This window comes from Oryzias latipes, chromosome 17 (genome assembly GCF_053564925.1).
Source record: "Oryzias latipes strain Hd-rR chromosome 17, Olatipes_Hd-rR_3.1".
Taxonomy (NCBI): domain Eukaryota; kingdom Metazoa; phylum Chordata; class Actinopteri; order Beloniformes; family Adrianichthyidae; genus Oryzias; species Oryzias latipes.
Window position 1 is genome coordinate 14,999,994 of NC_136253.1, and position 16,037 is coordinate 15,016,030.

Genomic DNA, 16,037 nt, shown 5'->3' on the forward strand with positions numbered 1-16,037 from the left:
GGGATAAAAGGATTTTTTTGGGGTGCTCACATGTCCTCTACAAGATTACCACTGACTGTCTTTTTAGAAAAACTTTCCGTCCCATAACAGACTGGTCGGCTTTCACAGCTGCAGACACGCCCCCTCCGCGCGTTCACGCTGCTGTCTCCCTCCTGCCCGCTCGTACTAACTGATGGTGTTAAAGGCACCACAACAATCTGAGAACATGATATTTACAAAAACATAGAGAGATGCAGCACAGGGAGGAAAGAACTGCATTTTGGACCGTTTAGCTCTTTCCACCATCGTCTATCTTTGGTAGCGCTCCTGTGTGCGCGTGCTGTCTGAACAACAGCCCCGCCCCCTTGTGCACACAGATAGTCAGACAGACCCTCTCCTCTGTAGCGAGAATAGCGAAATTAATATCATTAATAACTGACGGACAATTGACTGATTTGGTGGGTTACATATGGCAGATAACGTTTATACCTTAGGGGACACAAAAAATGAAAAAAGCAACTTCTCCAGTAATGATAGCAGAACCGTTGAGGTCAGATCTTAACGATACTGAGGTCTTGAAGAATGTTGCCCCGGGGCTCGTTCAATACTGGGGCTCGGTACCCGTCCCTAGTCACATGGAAAAGAAAGAACAGCTCCTTTAACCTTTAAAGATGAACCAGACTGTTGTCCCATAAAAGGTTTCTCATCTAAATGAACTCCAACATTTACACGATAACCTCTTTCATTTATGGCCAATGCTGTTTTCTTGGCCATTTTGTTCTTGTTTCTTGTAAAATTCATTTCTTAAAGATTGTAAATGAAGCTGCTGTGTGTAATCAGTCCGTCTCTGTGTTATCAGAGCTAAAAAGCTGAGCTTCAGACCTTTTGCCATGTTGTGCAGGAACAACCAGGCGTGTCTCATTTGCGGAGCGTGATGTGTGTAGGGGTACAGAGGTGCAGAGAAGCTGGTGGAGTCCACCACTCTGTAAATGACTGTCAAGAGTTTGGATCTGATGTGGACAGCTAAAGAAAGCCAGTAAGACTTAAATAGAGGACTGTCAGGATTTTCTTTAAAAACAAAAAACAAACTGTCATACAGCTGCCTTTTGGAACATTGTCAGAGTTTAACCATGAAAAGTGCAGCTAAGAACTTAACACTGAGAGGACAAACAACAGCAGACTACAGAGGTGGAAAAGGTCAAACAAAAGATGTATGGGGACTTGTGAGACAGTTTGTCTCAACTGAAGGAGGAAGAGGTGTATCTGTACCCATCTGCAAGGCAGAGAAATAGAGATGGAAGAATATAAAGCAGGTTACAGTGATCAAAAACAATTATTCAAGAAAACAAACAAAAGCTAAATACTTAGATATATGGTTGATATATCTATAAAAATATAACAAAATTTGGATGATTAAAAAAATCAAAAGTAAAAGATTATACATCTAAATGTACTCTTAATCACAAGAAGACATATATGTAGTTATACATACAGTACACGACACATTGAATCTATTACACGAAAAGTTTTTTTCAAAGAGTTTATTTATTCACAAAGGAGGGGAGGAAGTGAACACATATAATCTCACCTTTATTATTCCTGGCATAACTATTTTATTTTGATAGTTTTTTTCACATAGTTATCATAATACGATTCTTCTTTCACTTTTGGCTTCTTCCCATCAGGGCTCGCCACAGCGAATCATCCCAACGTTCGTGGACGAGTCGCATAGTTAACTTGGCAATGTTTTACGCTGGATGCCCTTCCTGACGCAACCCTCTCAATTAAGCCGGGCTTGGGACCATAGAGGTAGAGAAGGGAATAGGGAGCAGCCCAGATTCGAACCCTGGTTTCACGGATGGAAGGCGCAGCAAACTAGCACGAGCTAAACTGGCTCCCTATCATAATACGATTCTAATGGGAGTTATTTATACTTTACCAGTACAAGTTCAGGTCATTTATCAAATCTATGAAGTCCCACTCCAATCACGTCTATCTTTTGTAAAAGTATTCCCAGTAGTCATTTAATTATGATTATGCCATTATTAGGGGGAAAATAAATTTAAAAATAACCTTTGTTGTTTTCTAGGACAGTTTTTGCATTGTGGGCGGGGAATAAGCCATTGTTCATTTCACATTTCACATCATCCCTTTGTTCTCTAGGTTGTAATACTTGCAGACCATGTTTAACAGGGCCCTTGTCCTTCTGGAAGATGTTATAAGTATAACTGAGTAAGATGAGATCAAGTTGTCTGCAGGTTAAAACTCTCTGCTTCAAATCATGGTCACAGCTGACTTTACAGAGTTAAGTAAGATCTCTGACGCCATAGCAATTTTCTTAAAATCACAATTTAATGTTTCAAATAACTTTTTTTTTGCTCAGTCTTCTGTGACCAAGCACTTCTTGAAGTCTTTCATGCGGTTGATTACCATGACCGTGGCCAGTTCTGGTGGTCCATTTAGTTTGATGTATATTTTTACAGTTTCTCACCCAGGTGTTCTGGATTTTTCTGCTTCAAATGTCTGACTTTTCTGGCAATTTCTACATTCCTCTTGGTGAGATAGTTATTCATAAAATTAACTCTCCTATTATCCTTGGAGTCAATTTCAATGTTTGCAGGTGCAGACTTGATACTTTTGAGTTGGTACATAACAGCGGGGTGGGGAAAACAACTTTTCCCACCAGAACTTTGATATTTCTCGTGTGTGTGGTGTGAAATCCTGCCAAAATGAGGAAGCAAATGTAGGCCTGTGAGTTGATCACATCCAAGTCTTTGCACCCACACATGGCTCCCCTCTAATATGATCATCTCAAGTAAAATATTTTCAATTTACTGTTTTATATTTTATGTTACATTTATATCATAATGTTGAACTGTAACACTTGATTTTAAGATACTTTTAACAGTTTTTATATTTCTTAACGGTCTTGCGCCTTCTTATTTATCAGATCTTTTAGCAAAGTATGAAGTCTCGCAGACCCCGAGATCCTCTGGCACTGGTCTGTTAACCATTCCGACTGTAAACACCAAAACCTATGGAGAGGCTCGGTTCAGCACTATGGCCCCCATTTATGGAACAGTCTGCCAGAAGACCTGAGAGCTGTAAAGAGCATTAATGCTTTCAAGAAAAGGCTAAAGACCAATCTTTTTAACCTGGCTTTTAGCTCATTTTTACTACATTTATTTATTTATTTATTTAAATGTATTTATTTATACATTTTATCTTGTTTTATGAATTTGAACTAGATTTTTAACGCATTCTTTTAATTTACCTTATTTCAATGCTTTATTGTTTTTATCAATATGTTTACTTTTCGATTCTCATTTTTATTTTCATTTTTATTTCCGGTGTTTCCTCAGTTTGGACCTCTCCCTCTGGGTCGGCTGCTGTTCAGCCACTGCAGTTCTGGATGGGAAACTGCATCACCACTTAGCTGTGGTGGAGCGGTCCCCGCCTCAGATGCTGGTATGGGTTTACTGCCACAGACGTGGAGGAAGAGACCCAATGCTGCAACATTTGCCTAAAGCCCATCGCAGTCAAATGCTCTCAGTTACCTGTCAGTTACCTTCTCAACACTGATGACATCAAGCTATATGCTAACAGGGAGCAAGACATTGACTCTTTAATCCCCACAACCAGGATCTACAGAACCGAGATGTATATGTCAATCAAGCTTGAGAAATGCAGTCAGATAAAGACAATAAGGGGTAAAGAACTGGTAGGTGAAAAAGAAGGGGTTTCACTTCCAGATGGAACAATAGCAGACATTGAGGACAATTACAAGTACCTTGGACTACCACAGGCAAATGGCAACCTGGACGAGACAACAAGGAAAGACAGCCAAATACCTCCAATGAGTAAGGCAAGTCCTGAGAAGCAAACTAAACTGCAAGAACAAGACCAGTGCAATGAACATTTACGCACTGCCAGATATCAGATACCCTGCAGGAATAATAAGACGGCCAAAGGAGGAGATACAGACCACGGATGTTAAGACATGAAAGCTCCTCACCATACATGGAGGGTTCCATCCCAAATCCAGTACCCTGAGACTGTATGCTAGAGATGTTCACTTTAGCCACGCATGCTTTCACTGAATGCACCAGATTTCCTGACAGAACACTGCCAACTGTGAATAAATGTTGCTGATAAACTTTTGTGGGTTTTTAGTACCCAACTTTTAACTTGTCCTGTTCCACAATTGGTAGAATCAACACGGTGACATCACAAATACTAACAGAAAAGTTTCAGCAATATTAACAAAAAGTTTATACTTTTTCCATTGTTACCTGTATCTCTGTTTATTCTGAACTGCAAATGGAAATCTTTCAAATTTTAAATGTGCTCAAATTTATATGTTCATATGAAATTTTACTTTTCGAACATCAATCGGCAGCAAATTTCAGACTCAAGTTTGCTCCTACAGACACGTGTGCATTCAGATTAACTTTGACCTCCTTCTCCTGCTTTAGAACGCTGCTCCCAGTGACCTGGTTGGTGTTTCTACCAAAACATGAAAACCGTTCTCCAGCCTTGAAGAGACAAACTTCTTTTAGCCGCAGTAAGACTTACCATGTACAATATAAACAAAAACAAAAATCCAATATTATTATATAATTGCAATTAATACAATACATGTCATGCTTATCTTATATTCAGTGATGAAAGTCAGGCAAGGAAAAAATCCCTGAACTTTTCTTTGAGCGATATGGCGGGCACAGAGCGAAATTTTGGAAAAATACGTGGTCTTAGATGCATTCTGGTGCATTCTGGCAGCTAGTTATTCACTTCTTTATCAAGAAACTAAGACTAATTGGAGCATCATGATTTGTCATTCAAACCCCTAGTTTGACTCTCCATTAAGGACTTGCTGGTCCTAAAAAAGAATTTGGAAAATTGCTCAAAGTAACACAATCCTACAATCTACGCTTTTCCTTAAAGCTGCAAAACATACAATTGCTAAAATATAGTAACATCAAAGCCCCAAATGGCAAAAAGAACACCAGTAACTATGATATTCTATGAAAGTACCTCATTTATTTATACATTATTTCTGCTTTAGAAATGACTGATGTACAACATCCACTTGCACTGTTTTCTCAAACTATAATTACATCAAAATATGGGATCTGCTTTAAACTATAATTCTATAACATAATACATCAATTCTTTAACACCAATACTAAGTAATCTGGGAAATATCAAAACAAACATACAAACTAAACTAAACATTGTAAACATTATTTTTTAAGGGAGTGCGGGTCCAAACCATCAAATACTTATAATTAATGTTAACTATACTGAACTAAATCATGGTAATTAGGAAATACAAATAAATTAGATAGAGAAATGTATTCAAAATAAAAACTGAAACTCAAAACTAAAATTGAAATTATTTCAAAATGTGGTTTTGAGATTATTTTACACAAAAAAGTATTTGACCTACACTACCTTAAAAATCTTTTTTTTTTTTCCAGCCAAGACCACTTCAATTTGTTTTTTATCGTCTTCTCACAACTGAGGTCGTGACCACGCTCAATAATGACGATGCCTGCCATTATTTTAACACAAATTTGATCGCAAACTCTTCAGATGTGTTTGTGAAAGTTTAGCGTGGGTCCGCCAGTTTTGGTCTCTAGGGAAGCAAGTCACGCTGACCACGTGGTGCAGACAGAGCCAATCAGACCCATCGACGCATCCGAAAGCAACTAAAACGTCCCGTCATTGGTCAATTAGGCCGGGAAGACGAAAGATGGCCACGACCATAGAGGAAGCGATCTGCGGAGAAATATAGAAAATAAAGCTAAAATTAGCTGATTTCAGACCATTTTCTAATCCGGAAAGCGATTTGTCCGTAGAGATCAGGTCTTTATTTCCCGGAAAGTACGTTCGGTTTGCTCAAAAACCCGGATTTCCGGGAATTCCCGGAAGACTTTCATCACTGTATATTAAAAACAAGAGGGGTTTAAGTCAAAATTGACCAATAGATTCGAAACCAAAAAGAGTTGGAGCAACTCTGATGTGGATGAGGAAACATTGTATAATTCAGGAGCAACTTCTACAAACTCTCTGCTGCCCTTTAATTTAAGTCTGGAGTGAAGAACTTTGGGTCAAAGATTTTATAATTGTTCCTGGTTTAAGAAACTCTTTAATAAACCTTTAATAAACACAATGGAACCAAACCATTCAGAGTTCTAAAAGATATGAATAAAACCGTCAACTGGATCCTAAAATGAGGGCAAACCCCTCAACCAAACGTCTCTCCTTGCACGTTATCCTCCTATATAATACCACCTAAATTATGTTTACTTTTATTTTTTTACATAGTTACCATAATTCTTTTCATTTAGATTAATGAATAACTGCAGCTTTCTAGCCTTATTCTAATGTAATTGATCAGAGACAACTGAATCAAAAAGGTAAAACACTAAGATCCATAGACATACTGGTTAATGCAGTAATCCAGTTCAAGATGCTCAAGCATGTCAAATTTATAAGATTAGGAAACTCCTCCACACTCACAGAGGAGCTGCTCAGACTGGGGAGTACAGAGTCACTGACAGCAGCAGAAAACAGGGACTTTTCTCCTCCTTTACTTTTTTTATTAGGAATAAAAAGCATTCTTAGAACAGTTACAGTTTACGTACCTATTCTTTCCAGCTTTATTACAGGAATCATGGTGATCTTTATCTGGTGATGCTGATGATCCAACAAATCAGACTTGAACTCCATCTTCACATCAGTCTCCTGATTCAGGAGCAGCTGCTCTCCCTCCTGGTTACTGCAGAGTTCCTCTGGTTCTTCTTTAATCTGTAGAGGGTCTGGTTCTGCTTGGTCCAGACTGGAATGTGTCTCCCGTTTATGGAGGTGCCATTCATTCTCATCCTCACACAGATGTTGCTGTTGAACATCTGGGGGTAGAAGACACAGAAAAATATGATATTAAATAGATCACAATTTTAAGTTACAAAGAACGTAAATTAAATAAAGCCACCTCAGTGGCATTGTAGCTGTTGTATACAAAGACACAAAATGCATTATTTAACAATTTAAGACAATTAATAATACATAAATATAAGCACAATGGTACAGGGAAAGAGTAGCTTTTAAACACAGACCGTGAAAAAAAAAGTGATGTTTCAACCCTATTTTATTTACATTTGAGGAATACTGATCATGCTCTCAGTGACTTTTACCGGTACTGTTTTTTTAACCATGCCTGTCACTACCATATTGCTGCCGTGTTACTGCCATGTAACAGACGTGTACTGTCTTTCTTTGTAAATATATCATGTGTTGAGCCTTTCCTGTGATTACTTTTTTCTTACTTTCTTTCCTCTCCGCCAGAGGCAGATCTTCCTTCGTGGTTCACTTCCCGGTTCTGACCCTCAGAGTCCCCAGAGTGGGTTGATAATGAATCATTCATCTTCTTCTGGGGGAAACCTTGTTTTATCACAGTTCTCTTTCACTCTGTATAACAAAAATAAACGCACACCCCCCACAAACTTTTGATGCTCTTGCTCTCACTACCTTTTGCGCTGCACGTGACTCTCCCTACCCTCCGCTGTAATCAGGTGCGCTCTACAGCCCGGGAATTACAGTATATATAAAGTATATTCAGGGCAACCCCCCGAGGAAGACTTAAGTTGCTCTGTTCTTCACTGTCAGGTTATTTGGTCCAATAAATGCCTAAATCTATTTTCAGATGTAGAACTGTTGTAAGCTCCCCCGTGAACCGCCACCTTAACGTGGTGGGGGAGTTTGAGAGCTCGAGTGATCCCAGAAGCTAAGCTGTCTGGGGTTTAAGCCACTGGTAGGGTCTCCCATGGCAGATAGGTTCTGGGTGATGAGCCAGACAAAGAGCAGTTCAGAACCCCCTGATGATAAGAAACAACGAGGACCCGATTACGTCGCCCGGATTGGCGTCACTGGGGCCCCACTCTGGAGCCAGGCCAGGGGTTGGTGACCGGGGCTCTACCCATGGACCCCGGTCTGGTACAGCCCGAAGGAGCGATGTGGGACCACTCTCCCATGGGCCCACCACCCGTAAGAGACCTCAAACGGGGCAGGTGCAGTGTGGTTTGAGTGGCAGTCGAGAGCGGGTGCCTCAGTGGCCCAAACACTGCTCATGGAACTTGGCTTTTAGGACATGGAACGTCACCCCTCTGGGAGGGAAGGAGCCTGAGCCGGTGCGAGAGGCTGAGAGATACCATCTAGATGAGGGGTCGGCAACCCGCCGCACTGGAGCCGCATGCGGCTCTTTAGCGCTGCTCCCTGGAGCATTTTCAAAAATGTTTGAAAATGTAAAAAGATGGGAGAGAGAAATATATTTTTTATTTTAATATGGTTTCTGTAGAAGGACAAACAAGACACAGATATTCTTAACGTTTTCAAAACTGTAAGAGTTTGTAGAAATAAAATTGTAACGCCCAGTAGGTACGTCTGAATAACGGGAGCCAAACTACCTGCAAGTTGATCTGTCAATCAACGGGCTGCGCTGAAGAGCATTCCGTGTCCCTGACTTCGCACGACTCCGCACAGTCTCAGAGAGGAGGGGTTAGTGAAGGAAACTGAGAGCAAACTCTTTTTTCCGATATTAGAAGCACCATTGGCATTGAATACGCATCACATTGCACAGCAGTCATCAACCTCTCTCCCTTCCACACTCATGGTACAACAAAAAGAAACAAACATAACAGGAAGAATAAACTAAGGTGGAAAAACAAAACTGCCACTTAAAAAGAAACGTGGGCAAACAGAAAAACTCAGGCTGAGCCCTAATTAGATCAGGAAACCGCGTCCCACAATCCCTTGCTGCTAACAGACCTAACTGGGGGTTAGCCCCACCTTCAGCCCCTAAAGCTCATGGGAAGTGGGAGTTTTGGGGTAAAACCTTTAGTAAGAGTGTTGTGAACTGACGTGAGGTCCATGATGTTTGGACTGGTTTATGTGTGCTGGAAGACATGGGCTTGATATTGAGGGGGACATTTAGCCTCTTTAGCTATAAATTCGTTCCTGAGACTCTCCAGAGTTGTGCGGTGTATGAGGTACTGGCAGCACTCTTAAAAAGCCTCTTGATAAGCGGTTTGGCTGCTGCTTTCCCGCTTGGGTGACTGTCCAGCTTAGTCATTACGATGTTAAACTTCAACATTTCTGTCAACGGAGATTTGCGTCATGGCTTACTCCACATGTTTCTACTAGTAGGGCTTTTTTTTTTAACTTTCAGCAGACCGCTAAACAGGTGGCTGATGTAAATCGAACCGCCGTTAGTTTGGTGCAATGCTTGATGAAGTTGAAAGCAAATATTCTGATCTTCTGCTACACAACAAAGTCCGATGGCTGTCCAGGGGTGACGTTTTGCGTCACTTTGTCTTCTGTTTAGAACACGTGAAAACATTCCTGAAAAACAAAGACCTGAACTACCCGCAACTGGAAGATACTGAGTGGCTGGAAAAGCTGCACGTTTTGGTGGAAATGACTGTGACAAGCCACCTAAGCGAGCTGAATGAAAGTCTGCAGGCGCCGCAAATGCTTGAAGCTGTTCTGTCATTCGAGCGCAGCTGATGTCATGGGGCACGCACGTTCCATTTTATTGTTTTGTGTTCAAATCCTCTAAATAAAAATGACATCAAAAATCGTATTTCTTTATTACATTTCTTTAATTGTATCAAAGCAATGAAACATAATTCATTAATATGTAATGAAGTTAAACTTGCACAACAGAGCAGTCACGTGACGCGTCGTTCTCCGCAGAACACACAAATAAACATTTAATAGTTAATAATGCTCATTATGTATTTGTAACAACTTAGTCATTTTGATAGTAGGCTAATATAGTTAATATAGATACACATTGCATGTGTTGCCTTCATTATAAAGCTTAAATAGGTTTTTTAATATTGTGCGGCTCCAGACATGTTTGTTTTTTGTTTTTTTCCGTCCAATTTGGCTCTTTCAACATTTTGGGTTGCCGACCCCTGATCTAGATATCGTTGGGATCACATAGCCTGGGCTCTGAAACGCAGTCCTTAGAGAGGGGTTGGATTTTCTCCAATCTGGAGTTGCTCAAGGTGAGAGGCGGCGGGCCGGTGTGGGCTTACTCGTGAGCCCCCAGCTCAGCCGCGAAGTGTTAGAGTTCACCCCGGTGGACGAGAGGGTCATGTCCCTCCAATTCCGGGAGGGGGCTTCCTCAATCCGACTGACGCGCCTTCTTTCGAAGAAGCAGAGAATGAGGACTTTGGGGTGAGGCTGTCTATTACCCGGGCTGAAGTCACTGAGGTAGGCAACGAGCTCCTCAGTGGCAAGGCCCTGGGAGTGGATGAAGTCTGCCCCGAGTCATTTGTTTTTCAACAAACTAAGCAACCAAAGAGCATGGCCTTCACTTCAGGTCTTAGATACTTCAGTCATGGTTCAACAAAACGAAACACGCATGCCCGGCCGCATCCCAGAATCCTTTGGTGCCATTAAACCCAACGTGCACGTGATCGCCGCTAAAATATGATGCAGCTTTCAAGTTAAAAGCAATCGTTAAAAGCAGCGTGAAAAAATCCACCATCACCAACGGGATTGGAAAAGCCGGTCAGCTGCGTGACGGAGAGAACAGCGCATGTGGGAATAGCATCAGCCTTTGTTTTGTCGGGACACGACTGGAAACACAAATCCACGTGGTCGTTTTAACGGTTACTAAGGACTGAGCGGAATTTTGCATTGAAAAACTCACAGCCTCCGTGTGAGCTGGAGACATGTTCTGCTGCTCGTTCACATAGAGCTGCGGGGCCGATGGCAGTCTGAAGGCTCCCACACGTAACAACGCATCCGCCCCTCATCCACAAAACGTACAGTATTAAGTCCGATTGCTCTGCACAGACACGATTTGCTCCTCCCTGGAGCCGCCCTGGTCAGATGTGTCGGAGAAGATAGGAAGGGGAGCGCGCGGGGCGAGCGCGGAACAACAGTGCTTGTTGTGAAAGGAAACTGCTGATGCACGCGCCGTGCTGAGGCGCGCGCTTTTCAGTCGCCGCTGCTTTATTTTACTGCTGTGTTTTTTTTAACCAGCCCTGTTAGTACCATAATGCTGCCGCGACACAAGCGGAAGGAGAGCTGTTCCTTTTCACCCCTCCATGCACTGCTGCTACTTGCTCATTCTTAAACACGTACAACAGTGAGGCGAGCCGGGTGTTGGCCCCCCCTTTAGCCCCTAAGACTCATGGGAAATGGGGAATCGCGGATGTAAATTTCCTCATCATAACTGAGGGATGTAATGTTGATTATATGGTTACTGTTTGTAATTTTATGTGTGATACCTAGATTGTCAATAAGTAAAAAAAAAAAACGTAAAAATAAATAAATAAATAAATAAACCATAACTGAGGAACTTGTGAACAGAATAGAGGTCCATGCTGTTTGGCAGATGTGGACATACTGAAATGCATGAGCTTGAGGCAAGGCTGACTCACCCCACAGTGTGGTAATGAACCTCACCTATTCTGTGAGTCAGGACGTGACATGCGGCTTTTAGTCTGACGCGGCTAAGCAGTCAAACACGTGAAAATGGGTGGGTGCGGCTTGTAATCGGGTGCGCTTTGTAGTCCGGAATTTACGTTAAGTATTTGATTTAGCAAGTTCTCCCACTTAGAAAACATGGAGGGGTCTAAGATTTTCATCATAGGTGCATTTCTACAGTGAGAGACAGAATCTGAAGAAACATTCAGAAATTATGTTCTAGGATTTTTTTAAACAATTTATTTGTATATTACTGTGACAAATAAGTATTTGATCACTTGATTATCAGATAGATTTCCGACCAGTAAAGACCTGCTGTTCTGCTTTTAAATAGTCCAACTCCACTCTGTTCATGATTCTAAATTAGTGGCACCTGTTTGAGGTGGTTAGCTTGCATAAAGGCACCTGTGCCCCCCACAATCAGTCAGAAGTCTAACTACCAACATGGGCAAAACCAAAGAGCTGTCAAAAGACACAAGAGACAAAATTGTAGACCTTCACAAAGCTTGAAGTGGCTACGGGGCAATTGCAAAGCAGCTACGGGGCAATTGCAAAGCAGCTACGGGGCAATTGCCAAGCAGCTTGGTGAGAAAAGAACAACTGTTGGAGCAATTGTCAGACAATGGAAGAGGCTAATGATGACTGTCATTGTCCCTCGGACTGGGGCCCCTCGCAAGATCTCACCTCTTGGGGCATCGATGATGCTAAGGAAGGTGAAGAATCAGCCCAGGACGGGAGGAGCTGGTCAATGACCTGAAGAGAGCTGGGACCACCGTTTCCAAGGCTATTATAAATAATGCATTAAAACGCCATGGTTTAAAATCATGTATCGCATGGAAGGTTCCCCTGCTGAAGTCAGCCCATGTCAAGGCCCGTCTGAAGTTTGCCACTGACCATCTTGATGATCCAGAGGAGTCATGGGAGAAAGTCTTGTGGTCAGATGAGACCAAAATAAAACTTTTTGGTCTTAACTCCATTCGGCGTGTTTGGAGGAGGAAGAAAGAAGAGCATCATCCCAAGAACACCATACCTACAGTGAAGCACGGGGGTGGAAGCATCATGCTCTGGGGGTGTTTTTCTGCACAGGGACGACTGCACTGTATTAAGGAGAGGATGAACGGGGCTCTGTATTGTGAGAAATTGGGCAAAAACCTCCTTACCTCAGTCAGAGTCTTTCAGCATGACAATGACCCAAAGCACACAGCCAAGAAAACCAAGGAGTGGCTCCCTAAGAAGCATGTCAAGGTTCTGGAGTGGCCTAGCCAGTCTCCAGACCTAAATCCAATAGAGAATCTTTGGAAGGAGCTGAAACTGTCTTGCTCAGCGACAGCCCCAAACCCTGACAGATCTAGAGAAGATCTGTATGGAGGAGTGGGCCAAAATCCCTGCTGCAGTGAGTAGAAACCTAGTGAAGAACTGCAGGAATCGTTTGACCTCTGGAATTGTTAACAAAGGCTTCTGTATTAAATATTAAAGTTGTTTAACTCAAGTGACCACATACTTATTTGTCACAGTAATATACAAAGAAACTGTTTTAAAAAAATCGTACAACATGATTTCTGAATGTTTCTTCAGATTCTGTCTCTCACTGTGGAAATGCATCTATGATAAAAATTTTAGACCCCTTCATGTTTTCTAAGTGGGAGAACTTGCTAAATCACAGGGTGATCAAATACTTATTGACCTCACTGTATATGTTCTTATAAAATTTTACTTTTCGAACATCAATCGGCAGCAACGTTCAGACTTAAGTTTGCTCCTACAGACATGTGTGCATTCAGATGAACTTTGACCTGCTTTTCTGCTTTACCACGCTGCTCCCAGTGACCTGGTTGGATGTTTCTACAAAAACATGAAAACCGTTCTCTAGCCTTAAGAGACAAACTTATTTTTATATGAAGGTTTTTCCCCTTCGTCTTATTCCATTTTATTTTGTATTTTGAAGTTAGATTCCCCGTTTAGACTGAAGTTTGAAGAGAAAAAGAATTTCAAATTTCCATGTATGTGAAAACATCATAGAGATTGACAATAAGGTTTACTTTGACTTTTGACTTTTAAGTAAAGGTCTTTAAAATATTACCAACAGATTAAAAACCAGAAAGAGTTGGATCAACTCTGATGTGGATGAGAAACATTTTATAATTCAGGGGCAGCTTCTACAAACTCTCTGCTGCCCTTTAATTTAAGTCTGGAGTGAAAAACTTTGGGTCAAAGATTTTATATTTCTTCCTGGAGCACATGGTTTAAGTAACTCTTTAATAAACCTTCAATAAACACAATGGAACCAAACCATTCAGAGTTCTAAAAGATATGAATAAAACCGTCAACTGGATCCTAAAATGAACAAGAAGCCTGTGAAGAGCAGCAAGTATTGAGGAGATGTGGTCATTTTTATCTTCCATCAGTCACTATAAAGGCAGCTGCATTCTAACAGGGTATAAGAAGGGCAAACCCCTCAACTGACCGTCTCTCCTTGCACGTTATCATCCTATATAATACCACCTAAATTATTTGTACTCTTTTTTTACATTGTTACCATAATTCCTTTCATTTAAATTAATGAATAACTGCAGCTTTCTAGCCTTATTTTAATGTAATTGATCAGAGACAACTGAATAAAAAAGGTAAAACACTAAGATCCATAGACATACTGGTTAATGCAGTAAACCAGTTCAAGATGCTCAAGCATGTCAAATTTATAAGATTAGGAAACTCCTCCACACTCACAGAGGAGCTGCTCAGACTGGGGAGTACAGAGTCACTGACAGCAGCAGAAAACAGGGACTTTTCTCCTCCTTTGCTTTGTTTCTTAGGAATAAAAAGCATTCTTTGTCAGAACAGTTACAGTTTACGTACCTATTCTTTCCAGCTTTATGACAGGAATCATGGTGATGTTCCTCTGGTGATGCTGATGATCCAACAAATCCGACTTGAACTCCATCTTCACATCAGTCTCCTGATTCAGGAGCAGCTGCTCTCCCTCCTGGTTACTGCAGAGTTTCTCAGGTTCTTCTTTAATCTGTAGAGGTTCTGGTTCTGCTTGGTCCAGACTGGAATGTCTCTCACGTTTATGGAGGTGCCATTCATTCTCATCCTCACACAGATGTTGCTGTTGAACATCTGGGGGTAGAAGACACAGAAAGATAATGCTTTAAAAAAGAGAGATGCATCCTAACGGAGTTTACTGCTTCACCAACAAAAATTATATTAAATAGATCACAATTTAAGTTACAAAGAACGTAAATGAAACAAAGCCACCTCATTTGCATTGTAGCTGTTGTATACAAAGACACAAAATGCATTATTTAACAAATTTAAGACAATTAATAACACATAAATATAAGCACAATGGTACAGGGAAAGAGTGAAGTGAAGTGAAAAAAGTGATGTTTCAACCCTATTTTAATTACATTTGAGGAATACTGTTTGTTCTTTAGACTAACAATTGCTCCTACAGATACTCATAAACACAGATGTGCTTTAACCCAATTCACTTACAGAATAAAAAAACAAGAAACTTATCTGATAAGTGATACTTCACATACCTGTTTTGTGTAAGTCTGTCTCAGCATTTCTGATCCCCAGGCAGTACTGATAATGTGACAGTTCCTTGAACTGAAACATAATCCTTTTACAATCTCTGAAATTCTCTTCACATTTAGACTTTAATTCTGCATTTACATCAGCATCCTGATTCAGCCAGAGCGACTCTTCCTCCTGATTAATGCACAGTTCCTCTGGTTCCTCTTTGAATTGTGGAGGTTCTGGTTCTGCTTGGTCCAAACTGGAGGCTCTCTCCTGGTTAGAGCTGTCATTCATCATGTACTCCTTGCATAAAGAAAAACACAAAAGAACAAACTAATTTAGACAAGAGTAAAAATGTTATAACCATTTCAAAATTGACTGTTATAACATGAAAAGTCTAGTTATACGGTAGCTGTATTGGGTTTAGTTAGGATCAGCTTGAAGTCAATACAAATGCAGATTGTAAATTTAAAAAACTAATATATGAAAACAGTTTTAAACTCAAAGGTACTCATTGTAAAGTTGAAAAAAAAAATACTAACATTTGGAGAAAAATGTTTTTGTATATTTGAAACTTGGAATGACAAAAAAACCTCTAAACCTGAAGCTGTTACCCAGTGAAAAAAAGTTTTTTAGTATCAGATGCTATTTTGTATTTTCAACATTTGCTTTTCTGTTTCTTTCACTCCTGGCTTTCAGTCCTCAGTTTATGGTTTCAACTCAAAGGAGGAAAAGATAATACAAAATTATTAACAAAACCATATTTGGCACAGTATATCGTTTTAACCTCTGTTTTAATACCTATTTAAATGGATGATCAAAGCATTTAATAAACAGAAATGCCCTTTAATGCATGATGGTCACGTGATGATGGCGCTGTGCATCGTCTTTGACTGGATGCTAACGCTTATGCACTAAAGAGCAGGGACAGAGCTCAAACAACAGTTTTCAGAATCTTAACAAAAATGAAATAATATCAAAATAACTAAATTCAACGCATATCTTCAAACTAAAATGTAGACGTTCTC

The 16,037-nt window shown here is 40.6% G+C and overlaps 1 protein-coding gene and 1 pseudogene across 12 annotated transcripts in view; both read right to left on the reverse strand.

Annotated features, from left to right (window-relative positions):
* LOC110013423 (uncharacterized) overlaps positions 1-16,037 on the reverse strand; it is a 401,209-nt gene that overhangs the window by 384,631 nt on the left and 541 nt on the right. For 10 of the 11 annotated variants that reach the window (XM_078934513.1, XM_023965573.2, XM_078934501.1 and 7 more), the window contains exons 2-4: positions 15,030-15,312; positions 14,341-14,604; positions 6,630-6,893 (exon numbers count right to left, since the gene is read on the reverse strand). In XM_078934513.1, coding sequence (XP_078790639.1) covers positions 6,630-6,893; positions 14,341-14,604; positions 15,030-15,306 — 805 coding nt within the window. In that variant the 5' untranslated portion in view covers positions 15,307-15,312. The remainder of the gene's footprint in view (positions 1-6,629; positions 6,894-14,340; positions 14,605-15,029; positions 15,313-16,037) is intronic. The other variant, XM_078934502.1, reaches the window with a different exon arrangement.
* Positions 1-16,037, reverse strand: part of LOC144986718 (uncharacterized) — a 52,315-nt pseudogene that overhangs the window by 3,188 nt on the left and 33,090 nt on the right. The gene's annotated exons all lie outside the window — the stretch shown is intronic.